The sequence below is a fragment of the Protopterus annectens genome, chromosome 9.part0 (assembly GCF_019279795.1).
Source record: "Protopterus annectens isolate FY-2018-M chromosome 9.part0, PAN1.0, whole genome shotgun sequence".
Classification (NCBI taxonomy): Eukaryota; Metazoa; Chordata; order Ceratodontiformes; family Protopteridae; genus Protopterus; species Protopterus annectens.
The window spans coordinates 1031272483-1031300442 of NC_056743.1; the positions used below are offsets into that span (position 1 = coordinate 1031272483).

A 27960-nucleotide genomic window follows, 5' to 3' on the forward strand; every position below is an offset into this window, starting at 1 on the left:
AAAAATTTTTTAGCATTCCAAATTGGGTAATCTGTACTTAGCCTAAGAAGCTGCAACCCTCACTTTCTTGCTGGCGGGAGTGGACAAGGGAAGATAAGAGCAAGAGGATAAAACTGTCTCAACTATCTTGGGAGGAGAGAGGCATCTTGGCTCTGTTTCCTTGGTAACCCCTGCAGGAGTACAAGTGTATTGCCTGCAGCAAAGTGGTGTGCCACTTAGCCAGGAAACTGTGCATGTGCACCAGAACATGCAACGTCTCAAGAATAGCTATACTGTAGCACACATGCTTTTGAGAGGAAGGGGGTAGGCAGTCCACAAGATATATAGACGTGACCTCTAACACTTAACTTGCATGTCCACTGGAGACCAGATGGGCTGGAGATCTTTCTCCCTGATAGATGAACAGATTACTCGTTCACATGCAGAAATGGGAATCATTGGGCTGATTTGGGGACTAAGGGTATGGGGGAAGCTCTTGTTTTTTTCCTGATTGCCTTCTACCAGCTGTATTTCAAATTGCATCTTTGCAACCCTCACAACCTCTGCACTTGTGCTAGCCTTCTTTTGCCAGGTGGCCACCTCCTTCCCAGCCCCATTCTTTCCATCTTTTGTGCCCTATTATTTTGCCTTAATTGCTAGACCCTCATTGTTTTATAGCTACATTGGCCTTGTCCTCTGTCTCTGTCTTTTCCCCCTCTTTGTCCATAAAAGAGAGTACTTATGTCTGACTCATTTCCATGGCTTCTTTTACACCCTCAGTTTGTTCTCTGTCCCCTAACTTTAACCCTTACCCCAGCATGCCATAGTATTTTTTCCTCAAAATGCCACTTCATTGTCTTTATATCTTTACCCTTCTTTTACTCTGAGTTACACAGTGGCATAATCTCGGACTATTGCAGCTTTGCCTAGACATCAGTGACCTATGCTTTAAGACCATGTCCTTTCTGGTATTGCCATGCACCATTTCACCAAACTTCTCATGATGTAAGACCTTGATCAGCTTCTGGGTCCTGTCTACCCTGGAACTTGTAATCTTTCAGTAAGCATTTGACATCATCAGATTCCTGTACAAGTCCCCTCTTCCTACTGCCCCATAGTAGTTTTTCATCACTTCTTTCATCCTTCCCTGTGATTATTCATGGGAGAGGACAATGCACTCAGTCTGTAAACATTCCCACCTCTTCCTGTATCTTAATTACCATGACAGGTATTCGAAGTTCTGATTTTTCTCATTTCCTTGCTCCCTTCCTGATGTGGTACTGTGCCTGCCTGATATTTCATCTGATGCCCCTTTTATATCCATTGCTACTTAATGACCATATCTCCCTTCCCTGTTCTTCAAGAACAGCATGTACCTAGGCACCTTCATCTTCTACCTACCTGCTTGACTCTGGCCATGTGTGTATGAGAGCAGCAATATCCACCCTCCCTCCCTTCCTGCTTTACTGCTTGTATTTCTTCCCCTTAGATTTTCAACACTTTATTCCTTAAGCAGCATGAGTACAGTGGCAGTTGGATGGGCACAAGTTAGAGAAATGCCAAACAAAAGCTGAGAGAGACCAGGATCGTTTGAGCTAAAGAGACAAAATAACTTATTAGCTTCTCAGTGTTTCTGCATTGTGTTTTACTTCTAGATTGGGCCTGTTTTTGTTCCTGAGAATAATGAAAGAAGGAAAGGACCAACGGTTTAATGGAGTCCGTGACAGTCCAGGAACATTCTTCATGTACTGGACAATACAGGGTAACACTTAGCATTACAAAAACAGCATGAAAGTTGGAACCTGATTGTATGTAAGCATTTTTCCGTTTTATCTTGTTGATATTTTTTAATTATAAAATATTTTAAAATCTTAAATAGGGTGGAACCTTTTATATTGAAAGCCTTCTTTGTAGTTTAATGCTTCTCTGTTTGCCCTGTAGTAATACTTTAATAGCATTATTTGATGGAAGAAGTTATAGTATTATTTTAAAAATAATAACATGAAAAAATTATTGCATAGAAACATGGTTGTTAGCAGGCTACCGAGATAAGAACTGAAGAAGTCGCTCAGCATTTTGGAGCTAGTATGGTGATAGGAAATTAGGCCTTATGACTCATCCTCATTATGGCCTTCAGGATACATTGTCCAGATGGGCACACCTTAGTTTTCTTCATGGCCATGAACTTACCTGTGAATGGCGGGGCATAAGTACTATTAAAGCTGATTCTACCAAGTCTGTTTGTACAGAGTGATGCTAAGCAGCCTTGATTTTTAGGTTCAGGGGCCCTTTGGATCTGCTGGTGAGAAGCTTCATGATACAATATTCTATTGGTATTTGCAGACTGTGGAATTCCTTTCCATATGAAGGGGCAATGTATACCTGAATACCTGTGAGCTTTGGTTTTGCTTCTAGTATGTTCTAATTTGCACAGTATCAGTCTTCTGTACTGTATTTTTGTGCCTCACTTTCTAGCAGTGTTTACTTTCTCCTTTCAGTCTTGTCTCCATAATAAATTCCATCAGTCTTGTGTTTCTTCCAGCACCAGGATTAAATTGAATTTCTCCTCCTGTCTTCTGCACTGTGTATTTATGACCTCAAAAGTTAGTACCCCTAAACTTTTGTTGTGATACTGTTAGCCTGTGTGCATCCTTTGTTTATTCATTTGTCTTTGTTGACTGGTAAAAGTCCAACTGAGTAAAACCCATTTTCAACAGAGGCTTAGGGAGAACAACTCCACAATTAAGTTATATGTGCTGAGTATTTATAGTTACAGGTAAAAACATCTATACATGAGCTTATTTACATGATTTTAAATATTTTTAAATAACGATTACATGAACATAGTATTTTAACACAAAAAGAGAGAAATTAACATAAACAAGCTAGTTATTGAATAGAGAAATAACAGAATAACATTTACTGTATTTATAGCATGATGGCTGCAGGGAAAAGATCAAACTGAGGTGTTTTTTAGTTTAGTAATACTTTACAGACAGACAAGTAGAATGCAACTTAAAAAAATGAGAGAGCTATGAAAGACGTTATGGAAATGAGCAGGAAAATAACTGGACATAAAAGCTTAGTTAGTGGTGGGGTGTAAGTGAAGGAGGGAAAAAGTGCAGTATGAGGAGGAGCTATAAGGTACAAAAAGAATGAAGCAAAGTGACTTAAGAGTTGGAGAAAAATAATCCAAGTAGAGCTAGCCAGGTGAACAGGAAGAACATAGGCATAGGTGCTGTTGAACCAAAGGTTTGAAACTGTTTAAGTGTTCTTACCTCTGTGAAACCATGCCAAAAACCTCCTCCTTAGCAGATTCCTAATACATGTGCAGATGGACTGTTCCCCTCAATTCCTCATATTCCAAGTAGCCTGTCTGCTTCAGCCTCCATGATATTTGATAATGTCTAGGCAGGAGTCTAATCTGCAAGTCAGAAGTAATGTCAGTCTGTCTTCCTTCTAGACTTGCACATATCCCAGCATTCCTCCCAAAACATAGTGTTTCTCCATAAACTACCTTTCCTTGCCTATAAATTCTTCAGCTTCTCCATGCTGTTATCACTTTTATTGCTCTGGTTTGTAAATATCTTCTTTCTTCCTTGTTCTTCTCCTAGCCAGTAGTCAACTTGATTTACTCAACAATAGTCCTTGATTCCCTTACTACATTGTCCGTTCACATATGCATCCCTGACTCATAGCATTCAGCTTGTCATGATCTATGCACTTGCCTGATTCATGTTGAGCACACTTGGAATTTCTGAATCTTTTTGCACATCTTTACCTAATGTAGCCCTTGTCCCTTTTTGTAACCAGGTTTTCAACTTGACATGCCTGAGTTTCATACCCGCCAACCATGGGTCATTGAAATGTTTCTTCTACCCAAAAAATTGGACGTCAGCCCAACATCTTTTCTGTCACCTTCCAGATTCTCTCAGCTGTCTTACTGAAATTATATTTTCTTGCCATTGTTATTCCTCTGTATCCTTTATTGTCCCAGACTGTGAAATTGTCACATTTATTGCAGCTACATTTTTTAAATCCTGTGCACTCTCCCATTTTATCTGACACAAACAGCCTGTCTTTTCCTATTCCTTTATCTTTCTCTTTCTACATAAAATGTTGACTTTTATTCTGGTCATTCCAAATTTCTCCAATGTTAGGGTTAGGATCTGGGGAAATGTGTCAGGCTATTTGCGTGTAAGTATAAGACTTCTTCCTGTGTTTCCACTTGAGCTTTGTATATTTTTCTGAGGGGAAGACCTTCAGTTCTAGGTATTTTGTCTACTGCTGATAAACCCATGTTTCACTGATGCTCTTCATGTTTCACTGTTGCAGTCATTACATTTGGGTAATCTGCTGGCAGGTTGCCCTCAGTCGGCCTGATTAACAAAGTCCTGGGTCCTGTGTCAGTTGCTGTCCCTTCTTCCATGACGTCAGGGGTATAAAACATGCAGCCAACGCCATTTTCATCAGTCTTTCTTGCCGCGCGGTGCCCGAAGCAGAAGCAGTTCGCAAGTGCCGGTCGGCCGACTCCTGAAATTTTCGTTTTCGAGTTTCAAAACCGAAGTCTTCAACCTAAAGATAAATACCCCTTGGGGAAACTTTTTCTTGCTCCTTATCAATGTCAGTAAAAGTTAATAATTGTATTACTTGTGGGAAGCAAATACCTCATAAGGATTTTCATTTGTACTGTATTCCTTGCCTAGGCCCTGACCACAATGTGCCTTGCTGTCAGTTTTGTGCTAAATTTAATCAACGCACTATTAAACGTCTGTATATTTTTGCATCTAAATATTTTGGCTCAAGATTTAACTATCCAGAAATGTTGTCGGTTAGCAATCCGACTACCAGAATACACAAAAAACACAAAGAAAAAGACAGAGCCAGACCGTTGAGGTCCAAAACTGATGACGAAGCTTCTCCTAAGCCAGTCACAGTTTCGCCGGTACTCAGTGAAGCGCTTTTGCAGCCCCTGATGCCTGCTACTTTTGAATCGCAGGCCTCTACTGAGACCTATTCGGAGTCTGGTATGCCGTGAGACACTTTAAGTATTGAACCCATGGATTTCTCTACCTTAGATGGGTCTGGAGCCGCTGAGCAGGCACCAGCTTCTGAGGGTGTTTTCAGGCCTAAAGATTTGTATATTAAACCGACGCCATCTTCAAAACCCAGCCAAAATCAACTTCTATGTCTAAAAACTGATGCTTGGGCCACGTGCACAGGCCCCTATGCTTAAAAAACAAATTATCAAAATGGCTGAGGATTTAATTACCTTGATCAGGGGTTCCCATCCCCCTCCTGCTAAGAGGCCTAGGCAGGGCACTGATTATGAATCATCAGATCAGGTTTCCATTTCTTCTGATTCCTCTTCTGGTCAGGAATTCTCTATTCCACCTTATGAGGACTCTGATGCAGAAGAATCCATCCCTTCTGCTTCTCCTCCTGAGGATTTTTCTTTTGGAGAAACTCTGCATACCTTAAGGGAACATTTTCACTTGAAGAGTCAGGATTTTTCAGAATCTGAAACGAGGCTTAGGGATTTCCTTCTTCCTCAGCATAGGCCTTTGGCTACACCTCCTGTTCTAGACATTGTTGATGATGTTTTCTCAGAATCCTGCATGGCTCCTGATTTGCTGTCTCCGGCTCCTAGTAAGCCATACAGATATTACAGGGTTCCTGACTCCCACAAGTTCTTTTTTAAAAACCCTACTGCTGACCCTGAAACCATTTCTCAGGGTCCCAAGGACGTTAAGGCTTCTACTGCTAAAAATCCTACCCCTTCTGATAGAGACTCCAGGGTGCTGGATAGATGGGGTACGAAGGTTTGCACGTCTGCAACCTTGGCAATCAGGGCTTTAAACTGTCAATTTCATATGCTTAAATATCAGCAGCATGTCATGGGCTTACTTAAACAGACAATGATGTTGATTTCTGACTGTGTGGAAAATAGAGTTACAGGATTTATTGCATTCAGCTGAACAAGTTGGAAAGCATACTTTGCAATGTTGTTTTGATTCCTTGGAGGCCTCTTGCAGGACCATTGTAACTGGATCTGTGATAAGAAGGCATGCTTGGCTCAAGGAGCAAAATCTGTCTGATCATGTTAAGGCAAAATTGTTGGATGCTCCTTTACAACAGGACAGTATTTGGTAATAAGGCAGAAGAAGTTTTGAAAAAGATGGAAGATAAAGCTAAATCTATGCAAACTGTAAAAGATTTCCTACAAGTTCAGCCACCCAGGTTCAGTAGGCACTGGCCTACTAAGAATTGGTCCTTTCCAGTAACCACCAGAGCCACCCAGGTCAAACCCAGACACTCCAAAGGCTCCAGATTTCAGTCACAAGGAACTTTACAGAACAAAACAATGGGGTGCTTCCATCTCCAAATCTGGAAGTAACAGGGCACCTCCCTATGGTAAACAGTCTTAATGACTTTCCTCTGCTATCACCAAGCGCTTATCTTTTGGCTCCCCCTTTGGGGGGAAAACTGGCACTTCATGCACGAAATTGGCATCTAATTACCCATGACAAGTGGGTCTTAAATATAGCATCCCAGCGGTACAGATTTCATTTCCACACATTGCCAGTCCCAAATGGATGGCCAGATCTGCCTCCAAATCAGTGGGCAGAGGCCCAGAAACAAGTTATATCCCTCATGAATATGGGGGCTATTCAACCAGTACCAGAAAAGGAAAAGGGGCAAGGTTTTTATTCAAGACTTTCCCTTGTTGTATCTTTCGGCTTTTCCCGGTTAGGGGTCGCCACAGCGGAACTCTGGTCCGCTAATGATTTGCTATAGATTTTTACGTACCAAGTTGCCAGCCCTAACGCACAACCTTCAACGAAGGTACGCCCATTCACGCATGTCTCCACACAGAAGACGTTTTAGCTGAGAATCTAACAGGACAACGTCTTACTGTGAGGCGACAACGCTACCACAGCACCACCATCACAGCTTATTCAAGACTTTCCCTGGTACCCAGAAAAGACAAATTATGGCGTCCAATTCTGGACTTATCCATTCTAAATACATTCCTGGACATTCCAAAATTCAAGATGCTGACTCTACAACAGTTACTGCCTATGCTAGGCAAGGATGCCTGGTTGGTAACTCTAGACTATATCCCAATCAAGGAATCTTGCAGAAGATACCTCTGCTTCAAAGCAGGCTATTTGCATTACCAGTTCTCTGCACTGCCCTTTGGCTTATCTACTGCACCCAGGGTCTTAACAAAGTGCCTGGCACCAGTAATTGCATTTTGCAGACAAAGAAACATTCAAATTTATCCTTATCTGGATGATTGTCTAATTCAGGCAGAAAACAAGGACACTCTTCTACAGCATCTGGCATTTGTTAAAAAGGCTCCTAGCTTGTCTAGGGTACACCATAAACGAAAAGAAATCACAACTGGTACCCTCTCAAAAAATGATATTCCTGGGTGCAAGCTTGAATACAACTGCCCAGATGACTTCCCTCATGCCAGAAAAACAAATTCAATTGATGACTTACTTCAAACAACTGGCCACAAAAACCCAGCTATCTGCAGGACAAATTCTGCAGGCCTTGGGGTTCATGGCTTCCTACATTCTACTAATTCCATGTGTAAGACTGCATACGAGGAAACTTCAATGGTACCTAAAAAGCTTATGGAGTCAACATTGTCACAGCCTGGAAACAATGATTCCTATCATTCCTTGCTTGCAGCAAGAGTTCCTATGGTGGGCAGAGGCTTGTCACCAAAACAAGGGACTGTCATTTATTCCACTCCCTGACACCCAAACCCTGACTACAGATGCATCGGATTACGCTTGGGGGGCGCATCTCGCAGGGAAATGCATTCAGGGCGAATGGAGCCCAAATCAAATGCACCTACATATCAACCAGAAAGGGATGCTAGCTGTACAGAATGCCCTGACAGCCTTCAAGGACTTTCTTCATCCAGGGCAACTACTGATAGACCACAGTTATGTGGTACATAAACAAGCAGGGAGATACCCATTCTTACTCCCTTTGCAGACTAGCCATGGCTTTGTGGAACACAGCCTTAACTTACCAAATACATCTACAAGCTCAATTTCTGTCAGGAAAGCAAAATACTCTGGCAGACATCTTATGGACCCACACGAATGGAAACTGGATCCACAAACCTTCAGCATGTTGACACGCAAATAGGGGAGCCCAGACATAGATCTTTTTGCCTCACCCCAAAACTATCAGTTGGACAAATTCTGCACAAGAGTCCATCACAAAAAAGCTTGGAAAGTGGATGCTCTGTCCTTCAGCTGGAAAAACCTATCAGTCTATGCCTTCCCACTCTACCTCTGCTCTCCAAGGTCTTACTAAATGTCAGACAGGAAAAAACGTAAATTATTTTGATTACTCCAGTCTGGCCTTGCCAACACTGGTACCCGCTCCTACGCAATATGTCACACCTTCCTCCGTGGTACCTGCCTCAGACACCTTATCTACTTTCTCAGCAGAACTATCAAATTCTGCACACTCAGCTCCAAACTCTGAATCTTGCAGCATGGCTAATCAACTAATTTCACCAGTTACATCTCTCAGCAAACCTGTGATGGATGTCATTTTGGAGGCTAGAAATAAATAAATGGAAATGATTCTGTGCCTGGAATCAGCACAAGGAATAAACACAACAATGCCCAATATTCCTTAGATTCTGCAATATTTAACTGAGATGCAACAAGGGCCTATCTTTTTCTTCCATAAAATCCATGCCTCTGCCATCTCGGCTCATTACAACACAGAACTTCCTCTCTTTTCTCATCCACTGCTAAAGCAGTACCTCAGAGGGGCCAAAATTTTGAGACCTCCCAGGAGAGCACCAACTCCTGCATGGGACATCAGTTTTGTGTTGGAAAACTCACCCTACCTCATTTTGAACCAGCTGCTACTGCAGACATAAAATTTTTCTCTTGGAAGACAGCTTTTCTTTTAGCAGTCACTTCAGCTAGAAGGATTTCAGAACTACAGGCTCTCATGGCAGTAGAGCCTTTTATTATCTTTTACCCGTACAGGGTGGCTCTCAGGACCAATCCATCCTTTATGCCTAAAGTGGTATCTAGTGTGGTTCTTAATCAGACCATTCATCTGCCAACCTTTTTTCCAAATCCACAGAACAAGAGAGAGCGGATTCTGCATTCATTGGGTGTACACAGACAACTAAGATTCTACTTAAACAGGACAAAATCTCTAAGAAAATCTGAGCAACTACTATGGTGGCATTTGCTGCAGGGGCAGAGGGAAAGGCTATTTCAAAGCAGACTATTTCAAAATGGATAAGCCATTCTATTCGTTTCTCCTACGAGGGGATCAGATCCCATTCCACCAGGGCTGCATCTTCTTCTGCAGCCTTTCTCAGAGGGGTTCCTACCAGAGACATTCTAGAAGCTGCTACCTGGAGCTCAGTTTATACGTTCACCAAACATTACCACTTACCTCTCTTCTCTAAATCCAGAGCAGGCTTTGCCACTGCTGTCCTGCAGGGGCTTATACCTGCTCCTAATGCTGTATAATTCCATCCTCCCAACCATAACTTTGGGATTCTAAGCAAATGTAATAACTGCAACAGTGAAACACGAAGAACATAGTACAGTTGTGTACACTTACCATAAATGTAGATGTTCGAGTGTATTCACTGTTGCAGTCCTGGTTACCCACCCGCCAGTCCCCTATTTGTGTCTTTTTATACCTCTTCTTCCTTTTGCTATGCTCAAAAGTCTTTTTGGTGTATTTGCTTTTATTTGGAGGTATATTTTTTGTGTTCTAAATTACATGTGTGTGTGTGTGTATGTATATATATATATATATATATATATATATATATAAAATTTGCTCCCCATTTGGGGGGCACCTGACATCTGGGGCAAGAAAAACTGATGAAAATGGCATCGGCTGCGCTGCATGTTTTATAGCCCTGACGACCTGACATCATGGAAGAAGGGACAGCAACCGACGCAGGACCCAAGACTTTGTTAATCAGGCCAACTGAGGGCAACCTGCCAGCAGATTACCCAAATGTAATGACTGCAACAGTGAATACACTCGAACATCTACATTTATGGTAAGTGTACACAACTGTACTTTTCTAATCCGTTTGTGTTTAGTATGATTAGAAATGTTTTTCATGTTTGTTACCAGTATTTTACAGTTATGTGCAAGTATGCTTACAAAATTGCTTTTTCACCAGAGATGGTCTCATTGCATTCCTAAGCCTATGTGTAAGCTCCTTGGTCATCCAGATGGAAAAAGGGTGTTGAACGACAGGCATCATTGTAAAGTGCTTTTGCCGACCCTCACTTTATTTGGTATTCCTCTCAATATTGGATGTTTATACATTTCTTTGACTCCACCTCAGCAAAAGCTGTTGGACATGCACTATATGGTTAATGTAAAATTCTACTCTGAGCCTGGCACCTTCTTAATGTCAAGATTTACTCTGCTTTTCTTAAGCCTTCCTTTGTGACCTACTCATTTTAGGCCAACAGCTGTCCCTATTCCCCCATGCTGTATCATTGACAGTGTCTGTCTGATCCTTTTCCACTATTTCTGATTAAGACATTTTCCAGTCTGAAGGTCAATGTCTTTTAGAAGACTTTGGAACATTGATGAGGAATGTCTGATTGTGGTTTGCAGATGTTCTTCGTGTTTCACTGTTGCAGTCATTACATTTGGGTAATCCTGCTGGCAGGTTGCCCTCAGTCTGCCTGAATTCCAAAGTCTTGGGTCCTGCATCGGCTGTCGTCACCCCTTCCCTAACGTCAGGTTGTCAGGGGTATAAAAGTAGAAGCCAACGCCATTTTCTTTAGTCTTTCTTGCTGCGCGGTGTCCGAAGCAGTTCGCAAGTGCCGGTCAGCTGATGCCTGAGATTTTCAAGTTTGAATTTCAGATCTGAAGTCTTCTATAAAGCCAAGTACCCCATTGGGGAACATTTTTCCTTGCTCCAGAGCTGATGTCAGAAAAAGTTAATAATTGTATTTCTTGTGGGAAGCAAATACCTCATAAGGACTTTCATTCTTACTGTATTCCTTGCCTAAGCCCTGATCATAATTTTCTGGGTTGTCGGTTTTGTGCTAGATTTAACCAATGCACTATTAAGCGTCAGTATGATTTTGCTTTAAACTACTTTGGACGCAGCTTTAATTATTCAGAAATGTCCAAAAGCCATCCGACTACCGGAGTTCACAAAAAACGCAAAGAAAAAGAAAGACAGCCGAGGCCCAAAACCGACGACAAAGCTTCTCCTAACCCAGTCGCCGGTTCACTGGTTCTCAGTGAGGCACTTTTGCAGCCCCTGATGACTGCTAATTTAGAGTCGCAGGCCGCTACCGACTCCCACGTGGAGTTGGCCATGCTGCTGGAAACTCAAAGTATTAAAGCCTCTGATGCTAATCCTTCAGATGGATCCGTTGCCGCAGAGCAGGCACCGGCTTCTGAGGGTGTATTCAGACCCAAACACCTACACATTAAACCGACTTCAAAGACTAAAGCACCTTCAAAGGCAAAAAAGCAACCTCAAGAGCCACATGGACAGGCCTCCATGCCCAAAAAACAGATGCTCAAAATGGCCGAAGACTTGATTACCTTGATCAGGGGTTCCCGTCCCCCTCCTGATAAGAGGCCTAGGCAAGAGACTGACTATGAATCTTCAGATCAGGTTTCCATTTCTTCTGATCAGGAATATTCTTTTTCCCCCTATGAGGACTCTGATGCTGAAGAATCCATAACTTCAGCTTCTCCTCCTGAGGATTATTTGTTTGGGGAAACCTTACATACCATGAGGGAGCATTTCCGCTGGGAGAGCCAAGATTTTTCAGAGTCTAAAAAGAGGCTCAGGGATTTCCTGTTACTACCTCAGCACAAGCTACTAGCCATCTCCCCTGTGTTAGACATTGTAGATGATGTGTTTTCGGAGTCAAGCCTTACCCCTGACTCCTTACCTCCAGCTGCTAAGCCTGACAGATATTACAGGGTTCCTGACTCACATAAATTCCTTTTTAAAAACCCTGCTGCAGACCCAGAAACTATTTCTCAGGGTCCCAAGGGTGTTAAGGCTTCCGCTGCAAAAAAACCCTACCCCTTCTGATAGGGATTCTAGGGCACTGGATAGATGGGGAAAGAAGGTTTACACATCTGCTACCTTGGCTATAAGGGCCTTAAACTGTCAATTTCATATGCTCAAATATCAGCAACATGTCATGGCATTCCTTAAACAGAAAATGTTGTTAAATTCTGAATATGCAGAAAACAAGGAAATGCAGGATATTTTGCATGCAGCTGAACAAGTTGGAAAGCATACTTTCCATGTGATTTTGATTCTTTAGAGGCCTCCTGCAGGGCTGCAGTTACTGGTTCTGTACTTAGAAGACATGCTTGGTTAAAGGAACAAAATCTGCCTGATCATGTTAAAGTTAAATTATTAGATGCACCTTTATAGCATGATTCTTTGTTTGGTGTTAAGGCAGAAGAGGTGTTAAAGAAAATGGAGGACACGGCTAAATCTATGCAAACTGTCAAAGATTTCTTACAAGTACAGCCACCTAGATTTAGTAGACATTGACCAACAAAGAATTGGTCCTTTCCTGTGTCGGGCAGATCCCAGGCGCAAGGTTCATACAGGTCAAAGCAATGGGGTGCCTCTACCTCCAAAAGTGGAGAAGACAAATCACAACCTTACAGGAAACAGTTCCAATGACTTCCCCCTGCTTGCACCAAGCACTTATTTCCTAGCAGCACCCTTAGGGGGAAAATTTGCACTTTTTTCTCAAAATTGGCACATTATAACCCAGGACAAGTGGGTTCTAAATATCGTGTCACAAGTCTACAAGTTCCATGTCCATACCCTGCTAAAGGCAAACGGCTGGCCAGATCTGCCAAAAAATCAATGGGCAGAGGCACAAAAACAAGTCTCATCACTCATGGACATGAGGGCCATTCAACAAGTGCCAGAGCAAGAGCAGGGACAAGGATTTTACTCAAGACTGTTCCTGGTACCCAGAAAGGACAAGGCCTGGAGGCCAATACTGGACCTATCAATTCTGAATACATTCCTGGATATACCAAAATTCAAAATGTTGACTTTGCAGCAGCTACTGCCCATGTTGGGAAGAACGCTTGGCTTGTAACTTTAGACCTAAAAGAGGTATACCTGCATGTCCCAATTAGACAAATATGCAGAAGATACCTCAGATTCAAGGCTGACTCAATGCATTACCAATTCTCTGGACTGCCCTTTGGCTTATCTACTGCACCCAGGGTCTTTACAAAGTGCCTGGCACCAGTAATTGCATTCTGCAGACAAAGAGGAATACAAATATATCCTTACTTGGATGACTGTCTAATTCAAGCAGAGAACAAAGACATTCTTCTACAGCATCTGGCGTTTGTGAAAAAACTTCTAACATGTGTAGGGTATGCAGTCAACGAAAAGAAATCAAAACTAGTACCCTCTCAAGAGATAATATTCCTGGGTGCAAGCTTAAATACAACTGCCCAGATGGCTTATCTCATGCCAAAGACAACTGACTACCTATTTCAAAATGTTAGTAACAAAGGCCCAGTTATCTGCAAGAAAAATTCTGCAGGCTTTGGGTTTCATGGCATCCTGCATCCTACTAATTCCATATGCAAGATTGCATATGAGGAAACGTCATTGGTATCTAAAAAGTGTTTGGACTCAACATTGCCACAGCCTGGAAACTATAATTACTCTCATTCCCTGCCTGCAACTTGAGTTGCGATGGTGGGCAAAGAATTGTCACCAAAACAAGGAACAGCCATTCACATTGCCCCCAGCCAGGCAGACGCTAACAACGGATGCGTCAGATTATGCCTGGGGGGCCCACATGGCAGGAAGATGCATTCAGGGAACATGGACCTCAAACCAAATGCATCTACATATCAATCAAAAAAAAAATGCTAGCTGTTCAAAATACCCTGACAGCCTTCAAGGACCTACTTCAACCAGGACAACTACTGATAAAGACAGACAACACCACAGTCATGTGGTATATAAACAAGCAGGGGGGGAGCACACATTCTTACCCCCTTTGCAGACTAGCCATGACTTTGTGGGACACAACACTGACTTACTAAGTACATCTGCAGGCACAATTCCTGCCAAAAAGGAAAAATACTCTGGCAGACGAACTAAGCAGAAACCTCATGGATCCCCACGAGTGGCAGCTGGATCCACAGGTCTTCAGCATGATAACAAGGAAATGGGGATGCTCGGACATAGATCTATTTGCCTTCCCTCACAACTACCAACTACAGACATTCTGCACAAGGATTTATCACAGACAAGCATAGAAAGTGGACACCCTATCCTTCAGCTGGAAAAACCTATCAGTGTATGCCTTTTCTCCTCTGCCTCTCCTCCCCAAGGTACTCCTAAAGGTCAGACAGGAGAAGCCAAAGATGATACTGATTGCACCAGACTGGCCCCGCCAGCACTGGTACCCAATATTAAGGAGCTTGTCTCAATGCCCAGCTTGGACCCTACCTCAAGTACCGCATCTACTGTCCCAGCAAAACAATCAGATCCTGCACAGCCAGCTCAGGACTTTAAACCTGGCAGCATTGCGGATAATATAGTCATACAAAACACACCTCTCAGCAAAGCTGTGATGGGTGTCATTTTGGAAGCCAAAAGTCCTAGTACTAGAAAATCTTATGCTGGAAAATGGAAGAGATTCTGTGCTTGGAACCAGGCACAAGGAACAGATACAGCTGTGCCAAATATTCCTCAGATTTTACAATACTTAACTGAGATGCTGCACAAAGGCCTATCTTTCTCATCTATTAAAATTCATGCATCTGACATTTCGGCTCATTACAATGCAGAGCCACCAATCTTTTCTCATCCCTTATTAAAACAGTACCTCAGAGGAGCCAAACATTTAAGGCCTCCAAGGAGATCACCAATACCTGCATGGGACCTCAACTATGTCTTGGAAAAACTCACCCTGCCTCCTTTTGAACCAGCTACTACTGCTGATTTAAAGTTTTATCTTGGAAAACAGCTCTGCTCCTAGCAATAACTTCTGCAAGACGAGTTTCAAAGCTACAGGCACTCATGGCTGTGGAACCTTTTATCATTTTTTATCCAGACAGGGTCTCCCTGAGGACAAACCCAACATTTATGCCTAAAATGGTGTCCAGTGTGGCTCTTAACCAAACCATTCATCTGCCAACTTTTTATCCAAATCCACAGAACAAGGGGGAAAGAATTCTGCATTCTTTGGACGTACACAGACAGCTTAGATTCTACTTGGACAGAACCAAAGTTTTCAGAAAAACAGAGCAATTAGTAGTGGCATATGCTGCAGGATCACAAGGAAAGGCCATCTCAAAGCAGACTATTTCAAAATGGATAGGCCACTGCATTCGTTTCTGCTACTTATACCATGGCAAGCCAGTGCCTAAGGGCATTAGACCACATTCCACCAGAGCTGCAGCCACTTCAGCAGCCTTTCTCAGAGGAGTACCAACCAAGGACATTTTAGAGGCGGCTACTTGGAGTTCAGTGCACACCTTTACAAAGCACTGTCATCTGCCACTCTACTCTAAATCCAGGGCAGGCTTTGCCACTGCAGTTCTGCAGGGCCTCATAGCCACTCCTAATGCTGTTTAGCTCCAGCCTCCCAACCATAGCTTTGGGAATCTGCCCAAATGTAATGACTGCAACAGTGAAATGCAAAGAACATAGTACAGTTGTGTACACTTACCATAAATGTAGATGTTTGAGTGTATTCACTGTTGCAGTCCAGGTTACCCACCCACCATCCCCCCTTTTTCTTCTGATGGAATCTGTCTTTCCTTCTCTGATTTACACAACCTATGTGGTGTATTTGCTGGTAGGTGAAGGTAAAGTTTATATTGCTGCATGTTATTTTATATATAGATATAAATTTTGACTACCCTTTTTTGGGGGCACCTGACATCTGGGGCAAGAAAAACTAAAGAAAATGGTGTCGGCTGCTACTTTTATACCCCTGACATCAGAGAAGGGGTGACTACAACCGACGCAGGACCCAAGACTTTGGAATTCAGGCCGACTGAGGGCAACCTGCCAGCAGGATTACCCAAATGTAATGACTGCAACAGTGAATACACTTGAACATCTACATTTATGGTAAGTGTACACAACTGTAGTTTCTGTCCCTCCCCTCTCTTTGTAAGACACTACTGCATTGTTTGCCTCTGGCATTTGCCCACAGGATATTATTTACCACTTGAGAGTACTCCTTTACCATCTCGTCATCTCCCGTAAGATTGATATTCCATGGGGAAACTATCAGTCTGCATGTATTGCTTCTGATTAAACTTTCTGATTGCTACAAGGACCTTTTTACTAAACTTAGCTGTTGAAATGCATTTCATTTAAATTGCCTAGTTGTGCATCTTTTCTTGAAAGAAGTATCCCCATAGTGAGTTCTTGATATTTTGTGTAATTGTGATTAACATTTTGCAGACATCTCCATTATTTCAGGTTCAGTTGTTATGTGCGCTCACTTTTGCATTTTTAGTGTAATGAAATAAATGTCTTCCCTCTGATCTTTGATGTGCATGCTAATGTTTTATTGTGACTGACCATGGTGGCCTTCCAGTATGTGATCTGTTTTTCCATCCTAACTCCGCTTCTGCATAGGTTAGATCATGCCTTCCTGACTGAACCCTCTTAAATCACCTTGCCCTGACATACTCTTCCTTCTTGGGCAGCACTTTCTCTAGGTTCAGTAATTCTTGTTCATATTTCTCAGTTTCATTCTCTGTTGCTTTTTCCTCCCTAACTGCTGTAATAATGCCCCTCCATACTGCCGTCATGGCATATCATTCTACATCTGTTAAAGGAGCAGTATGGGCAGAAATTGCCATGACGTTCTGTACAATTCAAACCTGTCATTAGCAGAATAACTGTTACCAGTTTTAATTTTATTAACACTGTCCTCAAGGAGGCAAATATCCAGACATGATCTTGTTTTCTTGGATGTTACATTTTGCCCATAAAACACTTTGTCTACAACTGATAAGGTTACAATACCAGATTTTTTCTTGTTTGAGCACAGTTCCATTCACTTGGCTAGAAGTGGTGAGAAATATTGTTAAGTTTGAGCATCATCATTAAAAATATCAGTGACTGGTTTGCAGTGACTCTTGCATATTTGTTTTCAACATGTGTGTTGCACCATCTATAACAAGTTCTTGCAGGCTATTGATAGCTGAGATACCATAGCCTTTTAAACAGTGATACTTTCTGAGTTTCAGGTCCTATCTTTTTCCCTTCCTTGAGTAAAAGTATCATATTTTCTGGATTGTGAAACTCCTCTAGTTTAATGAAGCTGCTTTCTGTGTTTATCTAGTTGTGCAGACTACAAAAACAATAATAGTTCTTTGCCCCTGGGTAGGGAAAGAATGCAGCTATATATGGCACTGCATTTATTTATTTATTTTTATTTTACATTTGTTGACCGGGATAGTCCGACTGGATATATGTCCATTTTCAGCGGAGGCCCGGGGAGAAAAGCTCCACAGAGAACACAAGACAAGTAAGTTACAATATACATAAAGGAAAAGGAGAAAAGTAAAAATTTACATATTATTATGCATTCTTAATTAGATACATTTGGCAACAGTAACATTAAACACAGCTCAGAAGACAGTATTGTTTCTATTATCAGTTGAGTATCCGGTTCTTTATAGGATTCAGAAGGACCGTGAAGAAACTGATTAATGTGAATGTGAAACCAACTAAATAGGATAGAGGGCAGCTTAATTTACAATTTAAGTCAAAAATCTCTGGGTTGTCCAAGTAGAGTAGAATATGTTGTGCAACTTGGGCATCTAGTCTGGATTTGCACATGGGCATAGCCAATGTGTCTTAAAATATTGTTTAAGATTTTTTTTTGAATTGACAAAGAGAGGTAATAAGTCTTAGGTTATTAGGGAGTGAGTTCCAAAGCTTTCCTATAGAATTGGCAAAGAGAGCCTCACCTCCCATATTGTTAGATTTGGTGGTATGGACCAGGTGTCTGTTAGAGGAGCGAAGGCAGCTAAGATTGGAGTAGGGAATCATTAGTTTATTCAGTGAAGGGGTTTTGTCAGGTTGTTTAATGATTTTAAATGTTTCAGTGAGTTGGTTCAATTTGAGAAGATTGGGTAGTTCTAACCAGTCGAGTTTCCTTAAATTAAGGCAGTGATGTGTTCTGTAAGGTACTCCTGTTACAAATCTGGCTATGTGATTATAGGAAACAGAGAGTTTATTAATATCACACTTGTTGAGGTGAGAAAGTACAGGAGAGGCGTACAATAGGGTGGAGAGGAGGTGCGTGCGAGCAATGGCTAGTTTGGCAGTAGGGGTTAGAAAGTTCTTTATTCTGTACAAGGATCCAAGTTTCTTATTTACAGTCTTAATGGTTTGACTGATGTGCAAATCAAATCTAAGTTTGTTGTCAATTATAACACCTAATAGTTTTGTATTGGTATCAGGCACAATGATAGTACCATTATTAGATTGAACGGTGAAGGTACTATTATTCGATTGTAAATCCAGATGCATGGGAGGAGGGGCTGAAGTGGGAAAAAATAGTAGTAACTTAGTTTTTTTTGGGTTTAGGATGAGTTTCCGCTCTGAGAGCCATTTTTCTACTGTAGTAAAGCAGAGTTGGGTGGCTACTTGTAAGTCGGGGAGAGAGACATCAGAGCAAATAAGGGTAGAGTCATCTGCGTATTGGATGCAGGTGGCATTTGGGATAACTGAGTGAAGTTGGTTTATGAATACTGAAAAGAGAAGGGGTCCAAGTATGGAGCCTTGGGGAACTCCTATGGTATTTGGTAGCAGGCGAGAGAGCTTATTTTGCCATTGGACTGCTTTTTGCCTTCCAGAGAGATAAGCGTGGAACCAGCTGAGAGCTGGATTATTGAGGTGTAGGGTTTCCAGCGTGTGGAGAAGTAGCTGGTGATTAACCATATCAAAGGCTTTAGACAAGTCCAGAAAGAGGGCGGAAGATATTTTTTTGTTACGGTTTTGATTGACTGTGTCAGTAAAAGAGAGGAGGGCAGTGGTCGTACTATGGTGGGGTCTAAAACCATGTTGAGACTTGGTCAATAGATTGTTTAGGGTAAGGTAGTAAAGAAGTTGTTTATGAACACATCTTTCCATGATTTTGGCTATTGGAGACAATATTTCTATTGGTCTGTAGTTCGATAGTTCAGTATCTACATAATATCAAAGAGGTATGAGTTTTGAACTTGAATAACTTTATAACCTTAGTGATGGTGTAAAAGCAGAAAAGAACTAAAGATACCTTGCTACATATACTTGGCCAAAAAAATCTAATATGGTAGGTGCTGCAGTAGTAAATGAGACTTAAAGTACTGTGAGATTTCATTTAGCCCCACATGGTACATACTGTAATCCAATGTCAGAGTGGACAAAACTGCTAAGTCATGTTTTTTTAATATGTTGAAGTCTGATATCTTCCTGTAGAGAGGAAAGTGCACGCTGGGGAAAGAAAATGTTTTGAAAATGTGTCTGCCCTTTAACTGTCCCCTGCTTGGATATTATTGTCCCTTGCATCTTAAACCATCTATATAGTCCAGGCTATACCCCCTTTTTGCATCTCGGGGGAGTCTAGCTCCAACAACTCTATCTTTTGCATTATTTATACAAAAGTATGATCCAGAAGGTACCATTCTTTGATGGTGACCTTCTTTATCAATTGCATACCATACTGTCCTTGTGTATTAGGAAATGGACTAGCCTGCTTGGCAGTTTGCATTCATCTAAAAAAAAAAAAAAATCTTCATTCTTTCCACTTTTTTTTCTCCAGCTGTGTGCAAGTTCTTAAGCCCACTGGCTCTTGATTTGCCTGCCTCTTATGTATACTTGACTTTAGGCACTCCTCTCAGTTTTATCTCATCTGCTCACACTAATGGGCAGTACAGAAACACATTGGAAATATCCTGCTTTTAAACTGCTTAAACTTTGATTACATTCCCTTTCATATTTTTTCACCCTTAGTTGTATTCTGTAGTACCTACAGCTTTAACCACATATTCCAGCTTTCTTTTAAAATCCCTAAACTACCTCCTAGTACTGCTCTGCTGGGAGAGTAAGAAGGTCTGGGTGAGTACAAAAAATAATGTTTAACTGCAGCTAACAAGAAAAATGGAAACAACATAGGAATGTAAGAATGCGACATGAAATGCATGCTTGAAAACTCTGTCACAAAAGGGATTAAGCAAGAAAGGAGACCACATTTTAGCAAAATGGTTACTGGGGCTTAGACTAAGAAAAATGTGGAAGGTGACCCATATGATCAGATGAGGGTGTGGGTGTATATTGTGATGCATGTAGAACACCACTGATCTGCCAGAATATACTAAGATGGCAGCAAGCAGGGCCAGGAAGGTAAGGGGAGTTGGATTTAGCATTTTGATAAGTTTTGGATATGCCAAACAGCAGGCATGCAAATAAATGAGTTAATTAAGAGAGAGTAATGACTGGCACTGGACATGTTAGGAAGTTTTAAAACTAATTAGAAGATGGAAGAGACTTGGCAATATTACCAGCTGCATGCAAACCAGGTGCCACACCTTAACTTTAAAAGAACAACAGTACTTAGTGCTGGGCTGGAAGTGTACCTCTCAGCGATTACACATTTTAAACTAAGCTGGAAAGAGAGGGAGAGTTATGGGGTAGGTGTTAGGCACAGATATTAAAAACAGATGTAAGACACAGCAGAGGGACAAACAAGGGGAGTTTGTACCATTTCTGGTTAGTCTTGCTTTGTAGTGTAAAGAATCTGGGTAGGAAGATGGGTAGCTGCAAGCTGGGATACAAGAAAGAAGAATGGACATTGCTGATATATCAGAAACATGGGTTAATGACAAGACAGGGTGAAAATGGGAGGTGTCTGGGTAGAGGTTGTTTATTAATGACAGAGAAGGGAGTGGAATAATAATCTGCTTAAAGTAGGCAATTAGATTTGATGTCTTATAGGAGGGAGGACATACCAGGAATGGGACAACAGTACAGTCGGCGCTAAAAGATAGGTTAACTACCATGGTAGATGAAGTGGAGGGAGTATCTAGTAAACTAATGCGGTATATTGTCCTCCAGGTACAACAAGAGAGGATAATGAGGGTAAAGGAATTTGATAGGTGAAAACGAGTATTACTCTTGTAGGATCTGAATTTGTTAGAATCAGACTGGGAGTAGAGTCCAAGCTACAGGAAAATAGAGCAATGTTTGATTGCATTTATGGATTTCAAGGAGTTTAGTGAGCTGGTGTAGGACTGTACCAAAATGGGTAGACTCTGGATACTGTCCTAACTAATGCAGAAAGTACCATGTATGTCCAGCTTAAGGCAGTATTAACCAATAGCGATCAGTCCATTGCGTACTTTAGAGTAGAGAGAATGGGTAAAAATAGACTACGATTGCTTGGGGTTTTAGAAGAGTTTTGCTATGCTGTACTGGGGAAAGTCGTCAAGGAAGAGTTAAGAGACTGGGGTCAAACAGAGTACTCAAGCTAAGGGAATGGTCAGGGATGGAGTACTGGGGGTTGTGGTCAAGGGTGTGAGGAAGAGGTAAAATGAGAAAGGCCAGTTTGTTTACATATAAATGTTAGAGCAAAAGATAGATCTTGCAAGAGGTGGAAAGTAGTAGGATGGGGAGGTGGAAAAATCACGACACAAAGAAGCTAGCAAAAAGGCAACAGAAATGATAAAGGCAGCAGAAGCTAGTTACATAGCAAAAAGGAGGAGAAGGACAGAACTGGCCTTGCTAAACAAAAATGGGAGGGAGATCACAGACCACTGGAAAAAAGTAGTTACTAAATGAATACGGCTTCACAAAGCAAAGCAGGGCAAGGGAAGGGTGCTATGCTAGGAGGGAAGCAATATTAAAAAACACCTAACAGTAACCATTTAACTTGGCAGCTTTCTTCAGAAAGTCACTACTTGGCCTAGTGTGAGTGACACTTTCACATCATGTCTAGGACAGTTAAAAATTCTGCTCCTTTTGCTCCATAATGTGCCATTTCAGTTTGGAAATCTGTATAGTCAACTGCCATGAATGAGCTTGAACTGATTGTCCAGGAAAGGAATTTTTGTCCAACCCCTCCAGGCCCTCAGACAAGTCTAGAAATCTTAGACTGCCCTCCACGCCCTGTCCTTCTTTTCATTATGGTGCATTTTCCAATTCTGAATTTCAGCATTTAAAATGCTTAAATCCCAAGAAATGTCATAAGCTTAGTACTGTGGACTTGCAGCTGAAGCTGTAAATATTTAGTGGCTGCAGTCTTTTCTTGGATATCCCTTTGGCCACTTTTCAGTTCTAACATCTTTGGTGACAGCTCTCTCAACGTATTACTTGCTACAGTTATTCTTCTACGATTGCAACAAAACTTTCTTAATGTATTCTGGTACTATTCACTTTCCAGGACAAAGAATTATTCCTTGAGCTTATCCCTCCTCTCTAATTAAATTACTTTGTCAGAACAGACTGGCATGGAGCAAAAGGCTTACACTGCCATCTTATTTGGGCTCACTACCACCTCCATTTCGAGTATTTTGTGAATTCCAAGGTCAGGATGTTTGTCTCTGGCATTTCTGTCTATCCTAACCTAGTGAAAGAAGGATTGGGGCTGACCACAAGATGGTTAGACACCTCCTCAAAGGGGTGAGACAGCTCCTCAAAGGGTTTTTGCTTCTCTTCCTACCTTTTAAGAGCCCATCATCTCCTTGGGATCTTAAGTTCAACACCCTTTCAAATGTACAGGTTGGGCAACTTTGAAATTTCTCTTGGAAGCTACTTTTTTCCTCTTGGCCGTCGACTCTGCTGTAAGGATTGCGGCACTTCTTTTCTCTAGGGAAGCTTACCCTGTCTTTGACAAGGACTGGGCATTCATTAGGACTAACTTGCATTTCTTTCTGGAAGTGGTATCAGTATAATCTTTAGACCAATGCCATTCATCTTCCTATTTTATTAAAAGGGGAGAGACTCCTTATCTCACAGAAATTAGAACAGGTCAGTTAAGGTTAATTACCTGTGAACTGAGGGTAGAGCTAGGAGCCACACATTCTGTTTAAGGGGTAAAATAAAACATTTCAAGGCTTTACTGGAAAAGCTCACTCAGACTCTGCCATAGCTTGTTGTGAAGGAAAGGTTAGTTTGTTTTTGTATTGCTTCATTGTCATCTTCTGTTTTGTATATTGTTGTGTATTTTTTTACACTGTGTTTTACTTGTATTCTGTTTTCAATTGCATATTTAAACTAGGAAAGAGATGACAGCTGCATCTTTTGTGAGTCACAAAGATATTAAATCTATTCTCCCCCCCTACCCTCTCACTCTGGTGCGGTAGTGTTTTTAAACTCAACTGTATTTCTAGTTGCGTACTCCTTATGTTGATTTGGCCACATATTCCTTCCCTCTCTTGTTTTATTGGCTGTGGTGAGTAAGCACAAAAGTATCATTTTGTGAAGTCACTCCCCTTCAACTATTTAAAGGAGAACCTCACCCACAAACTCAAAAAACATGTTTATTTCATCATGGTTTGGTGTTTCCTACATTTTAACACCACTCTGGGACTATTTACAGGTTTTTAAATAGTTTTATATGTAATTTGTGAGTCTGACCACATGGGGTCTGGCATCTTGAATTAATTCTGGTTGTTTAGTCTGCCTCTCGGTATCCCACAATGTAGTGCTAGTCTGTAAAATGTTACATCATGCAGGCCTCTTTCTTCCTAAAGCTCCTGTTCACTGCATTTATTTTACATGCATACACTGCTGCCCTTCAGTCAGTTAGTTTTAAGTAACATTTCAAACCGTTCAGTGACTACATAAACACACAGTGAAAATGCCCAGAACAGACTTTCAAAGTGCGTTTTACTGCTGCTTTTTTTAGAATGGCTAAACTGCATTTTTTTGTGAAGCCTGAATTGTACTACTTTGACTCATCTCCCACCCCATTCACACCTAACTTCCCTAGCTGTCAAAGTGCTAAGGGTAATTTGAGCTGTTACCTGCTGTGATTTGCAGCTCACAGCAGGAGACTTGATTCATGTACTATTTCTTGTTCTAGCCTTTACTTTCTGTATTGGTAGGGGAAGGACAAGGGAGCTGTGACATCACAGCATGGATGGGTTTTTAGGATGGTCAGGATGCCAATTTGGGGAGGGAATTGGCCAGAAAACTACCTGTATTCAGCGGCCTTGATAACTTCAATGAATTGGAGACTTTTTCAGGGTGGGATAAAAGTTTTTTGAAAGTGAAACCACCACATTATAGTAAGGTACTGTTCTAGTGGAGAGAAACAGCCATTTTAAAATATTCTAAATGCCATGTTGTTGCTTATTCATAGCAGGGTCAGTAAAGAGGGAGAAAAAGGACAGAGAACTTGAGCATTTAACAAAATCCCATTGTTGTCCTTTAAATTTATTTGGCCATCTCACTGTATTCTGTAGAGCCAGAATACAAAGTGCCCTCCCCCTTCCAATCTATTGTGCTCTTTTGTAAAGTTAGTGAGTGCCCCCTTAGATTGCTAAATCTTAAATTATCTCAGTCTTTCATATCTACCTGCTTAGTGCACACTGCAACTCTTAGGATATTAATCCATTTTTTTTCCAGCTTACCTTTAAAATCTGCAACATCTAGTCCAAGACCACCACTTATTGGAGAGTCCACATTCGGCCTTTCAGTAGTCATCTTGGGATTAGCGCTTCTATTTTGCTTCTGGTGAAAGTAGGAGAAGAGGACATTGATTCCTGACCATTTCTTATTGGGCAGTGATTGTGTGTCTGTGTTGGACATTCTTGATTGGGTCTCGTTGCTATTCATGGCATGTACCAGTAAAAGGTTACAACTAGCCTACAGACTCCTGCATCATCTAGGACAAGACTGTTGATCACCAAAAAGCCTTAGGCCTGCTTTTCATCTTGGGATTGGTGCTGCTGTTTTGCTTCTGGTGAGAAGAAGCAAATGTGCATTGTATCCCAGCAGCGTGAAGCTATGGTGAGACCAGTACTTCTAGTAGCCAGGCTGTAGCCAATCTGGTGTATACCCTCTATTTTCAGTAAGTACTGCTTGGTTAGCTGCTGTCTAACGCAACCTTAGAATAACACCCTAAATAAATTTCCATCCATAAATCAGGGTTTATTTATTAGTTTCCCTTCAAGTGTTTGGCAGTGCCCTATATTAACACACTTTGAGTTGTATTTCTCCTGTAAAAGCAACCTTGAAATTTCACCAATACCTAGTTGCACATAGTGCTTGTCACTGCACTTAAGTTGCCCTGACCCCAGAACTGCAAACCAGATACTGCTGACATTTCTTTACTTTATATTCTCGCTGCAACCGTCTAATCAATAAAAAAGGACCTGTTGCCATTGATACAAACTTTTCCACTATCTCTGTTATCAGCTTGGTAGATATGGGCATCCTGAGGCAGTGCAAAAATTGCCTCATACTTACTGACAGACACCTAATTCTCAAACTGATAAAGTATGTGAGAGATGTATTTACACAATGTCACTGGAGGCAAAGCTTTCTCATAAAAGCACTCCCAATGTCAATCAGGTTGTTAGTAGTACACATGCTGCACCTATCATACATAATTCAAAGCAGATGCATAGACAGACATATATTGAGGTTCTTAAATGTAACCTTCCTAAACCCCATATATCTCCTATAAGAAGTATTCATAGCGCATACCTTCCTAAACCCCATATATCTCCTATAAGAAGTATTCATAGCGCATACCATCAGCAGCCCCGAACGCATTTTTTTCAAAACCTCCCCATCAGCACATACAGACTCATCTTATGGAGCCTCTTCTTCAAGGCCAGTAAGGCAAGCCACCACTCAGTCCAACATTCTGGTCATTGGAGACTTCATTGTGAGATACACTGATATCCCTTTCACCAGCCTGAGTAAAGGAGAAAGTCACAGTTACTTTCTTATCAGAGGCCAGGATCCCCCACATTACGCATGTACTCAGGTCACTGGACCACAAGTACCAGTATGACTCGGTCATAGTCCATGTGGGTGTAAATGACTTGAAATGTACCTCAATAGACTATATGAAGCTCCACCTCATGGAATATGTGTACCAGGGTAGTATGTTCCTAACACTGAATGCCATTTTACTTTCTCCAAGAGTGATGCCACATTATGAACAGAAGATGACTGACACTAACAATTGGCTTAGTTTCTGGCATCATCCTAAGGTGGGGTGCAGTATTTATCAGCATGGAAGGAGATGGTCAACAGACCACACTGTTTTGCCTGGGATGGTCTGCACCTCTCCCCTGTAAGCCTTTGAATATTAGCTAAAATGTTGTTTTTCATAGTGCCTTTTTTAGGCAATGACAAACTGAAGGTATTTCCATCATAGCAAATCAAAACCAAGAGAGCCTATTGGTATTACTACTCAATGCTAGGAGTCTAAACAAGAAACTCCACTCCCTACAAGCTCTACTGATCCTAGAGAATGCTGAAGTCTGTGTAGTCACTGAAATGTGGGTTAAAACCACAGAGAGCACACCAGCAGTGCAAGGCTATAATGCCTTCCACACATTTAGACCATCTACCACACAGACAGGGACTAAAAGTGGAGGTGTCTTGATATACATCAAAAGTAAATCTACCTGAAGGCTGGTCAAACAAGACAATGCACTTGAGATTCTCCATATACAAGTTACTGTAGGCAAAATTCCATCCCACTTCCTTGCAAGCTATAGGTCACCCCTATGACACAGGAATCCCATAACATGTATTTAAGTTGATTGGAAACACTCTCTATCCAACCCAGTACCATATTCATGGACGACTTTAATTACCCCACTGTTAATGGAATCCTATACGACACCAAAAGTGCAGGCACAGAAATTCCTGGATTTTGTAAACACAAACTGTCTGGACCAGATTGTCAATACGCCAACCAGGGGACACAAACATACTTGATCTAGTACTCACTGATATGGGAGATGCTGCACATCCGCTAGTGTGAGGTCCTCTCTGACAAGGTCAGACACAATGTGGTCTCCTTTGATGTAAAAATAAAGCCTGAAACCCCAGCTAACCCTGGAATGTTCAGGAACTACTCTGAGGCTAACATCCTGCCATTAAATGATAACTTGGCAAAATATCTAGCTCCCCGTAAACCCCTAGAACACTGCCGCCTATACAGAACTGTTCACAGAAACCCTATACCAGCACATTAGTGGCTGTATAGGGGCAGCTGTATCCAACAAGAAGAAATACAGAACTAACTAAAAAAAAAAAAAAGCCACCCTGGTAGAATCACATCAATAATATGCTGTATAACGGAAGGAAGAAATTCATGGCAAAAATTAGGAGGTATAGCAAGTATCAGGATAAAAACACTCTCAAACTAAACAACTGCGGGACAAAGTCTAAAAGACCCAGATTTGAGGTAAATTTGACCTCCCAGGTCAATGACAACAAAAAGATATTCTTTAGCTATGTCTGCAAACTCAAAGGTAGTACACAGTTGTGTGTGAAGTTCATTGTTAATGGTGCCCCTGTACTGGGCCAGAAGATGTAGTAAACTTACTGGCAGACACATTCGGCTCTAACTTTACCTCTCTGTCCTTCTGAGCCTTCCCTCAGGAAGTACTGTCAAGTATAACTCCCCCTACTATCACTAGCAGACAGGTCTTTAGTGCTCTCTCTCTAAGGCCAAGAACACTGCATCAGTGGACCCAGACAATATCCCAGGATACCTTCTAAATAACATGAAACATGACCTATCAGGCCATCTGGAATTGCTCTTTAACTGTAGTTTCCAAACAGTGTTGTGCCTCATGAATGGAGACCAGCTACAGTAATCCCTCTGCTCAAAGGGTGACCATCTACAGACCCATAAGTCTCACTAGTCTCTATGCAAATCATGGAAAGAATTATCATGAAAATGATCAATAATGACCTAGGAA

General features: G+C 41.5%; 1 protein-coding gene across 1 annotated transcript in view; it reads left to right on the plus strand.

The window, feature by feature from the left end:
- The window catches only part of LOC122811769, a 268660-nt gene that overhangs the window by 126606 nt on the left and 114094 nt on the right, over nt 1–27960 (plus strand). The window contains exon 3 of the mRNA XM_044083825.1: nt 1635–1741. Within this exon, the coding sequence (XP_043939760.1) occupies nt 1635–1741 (107 nt within the window). The remainder of the gene's footprint in view (nt 1–1634; nt 1742–27960) is intronic.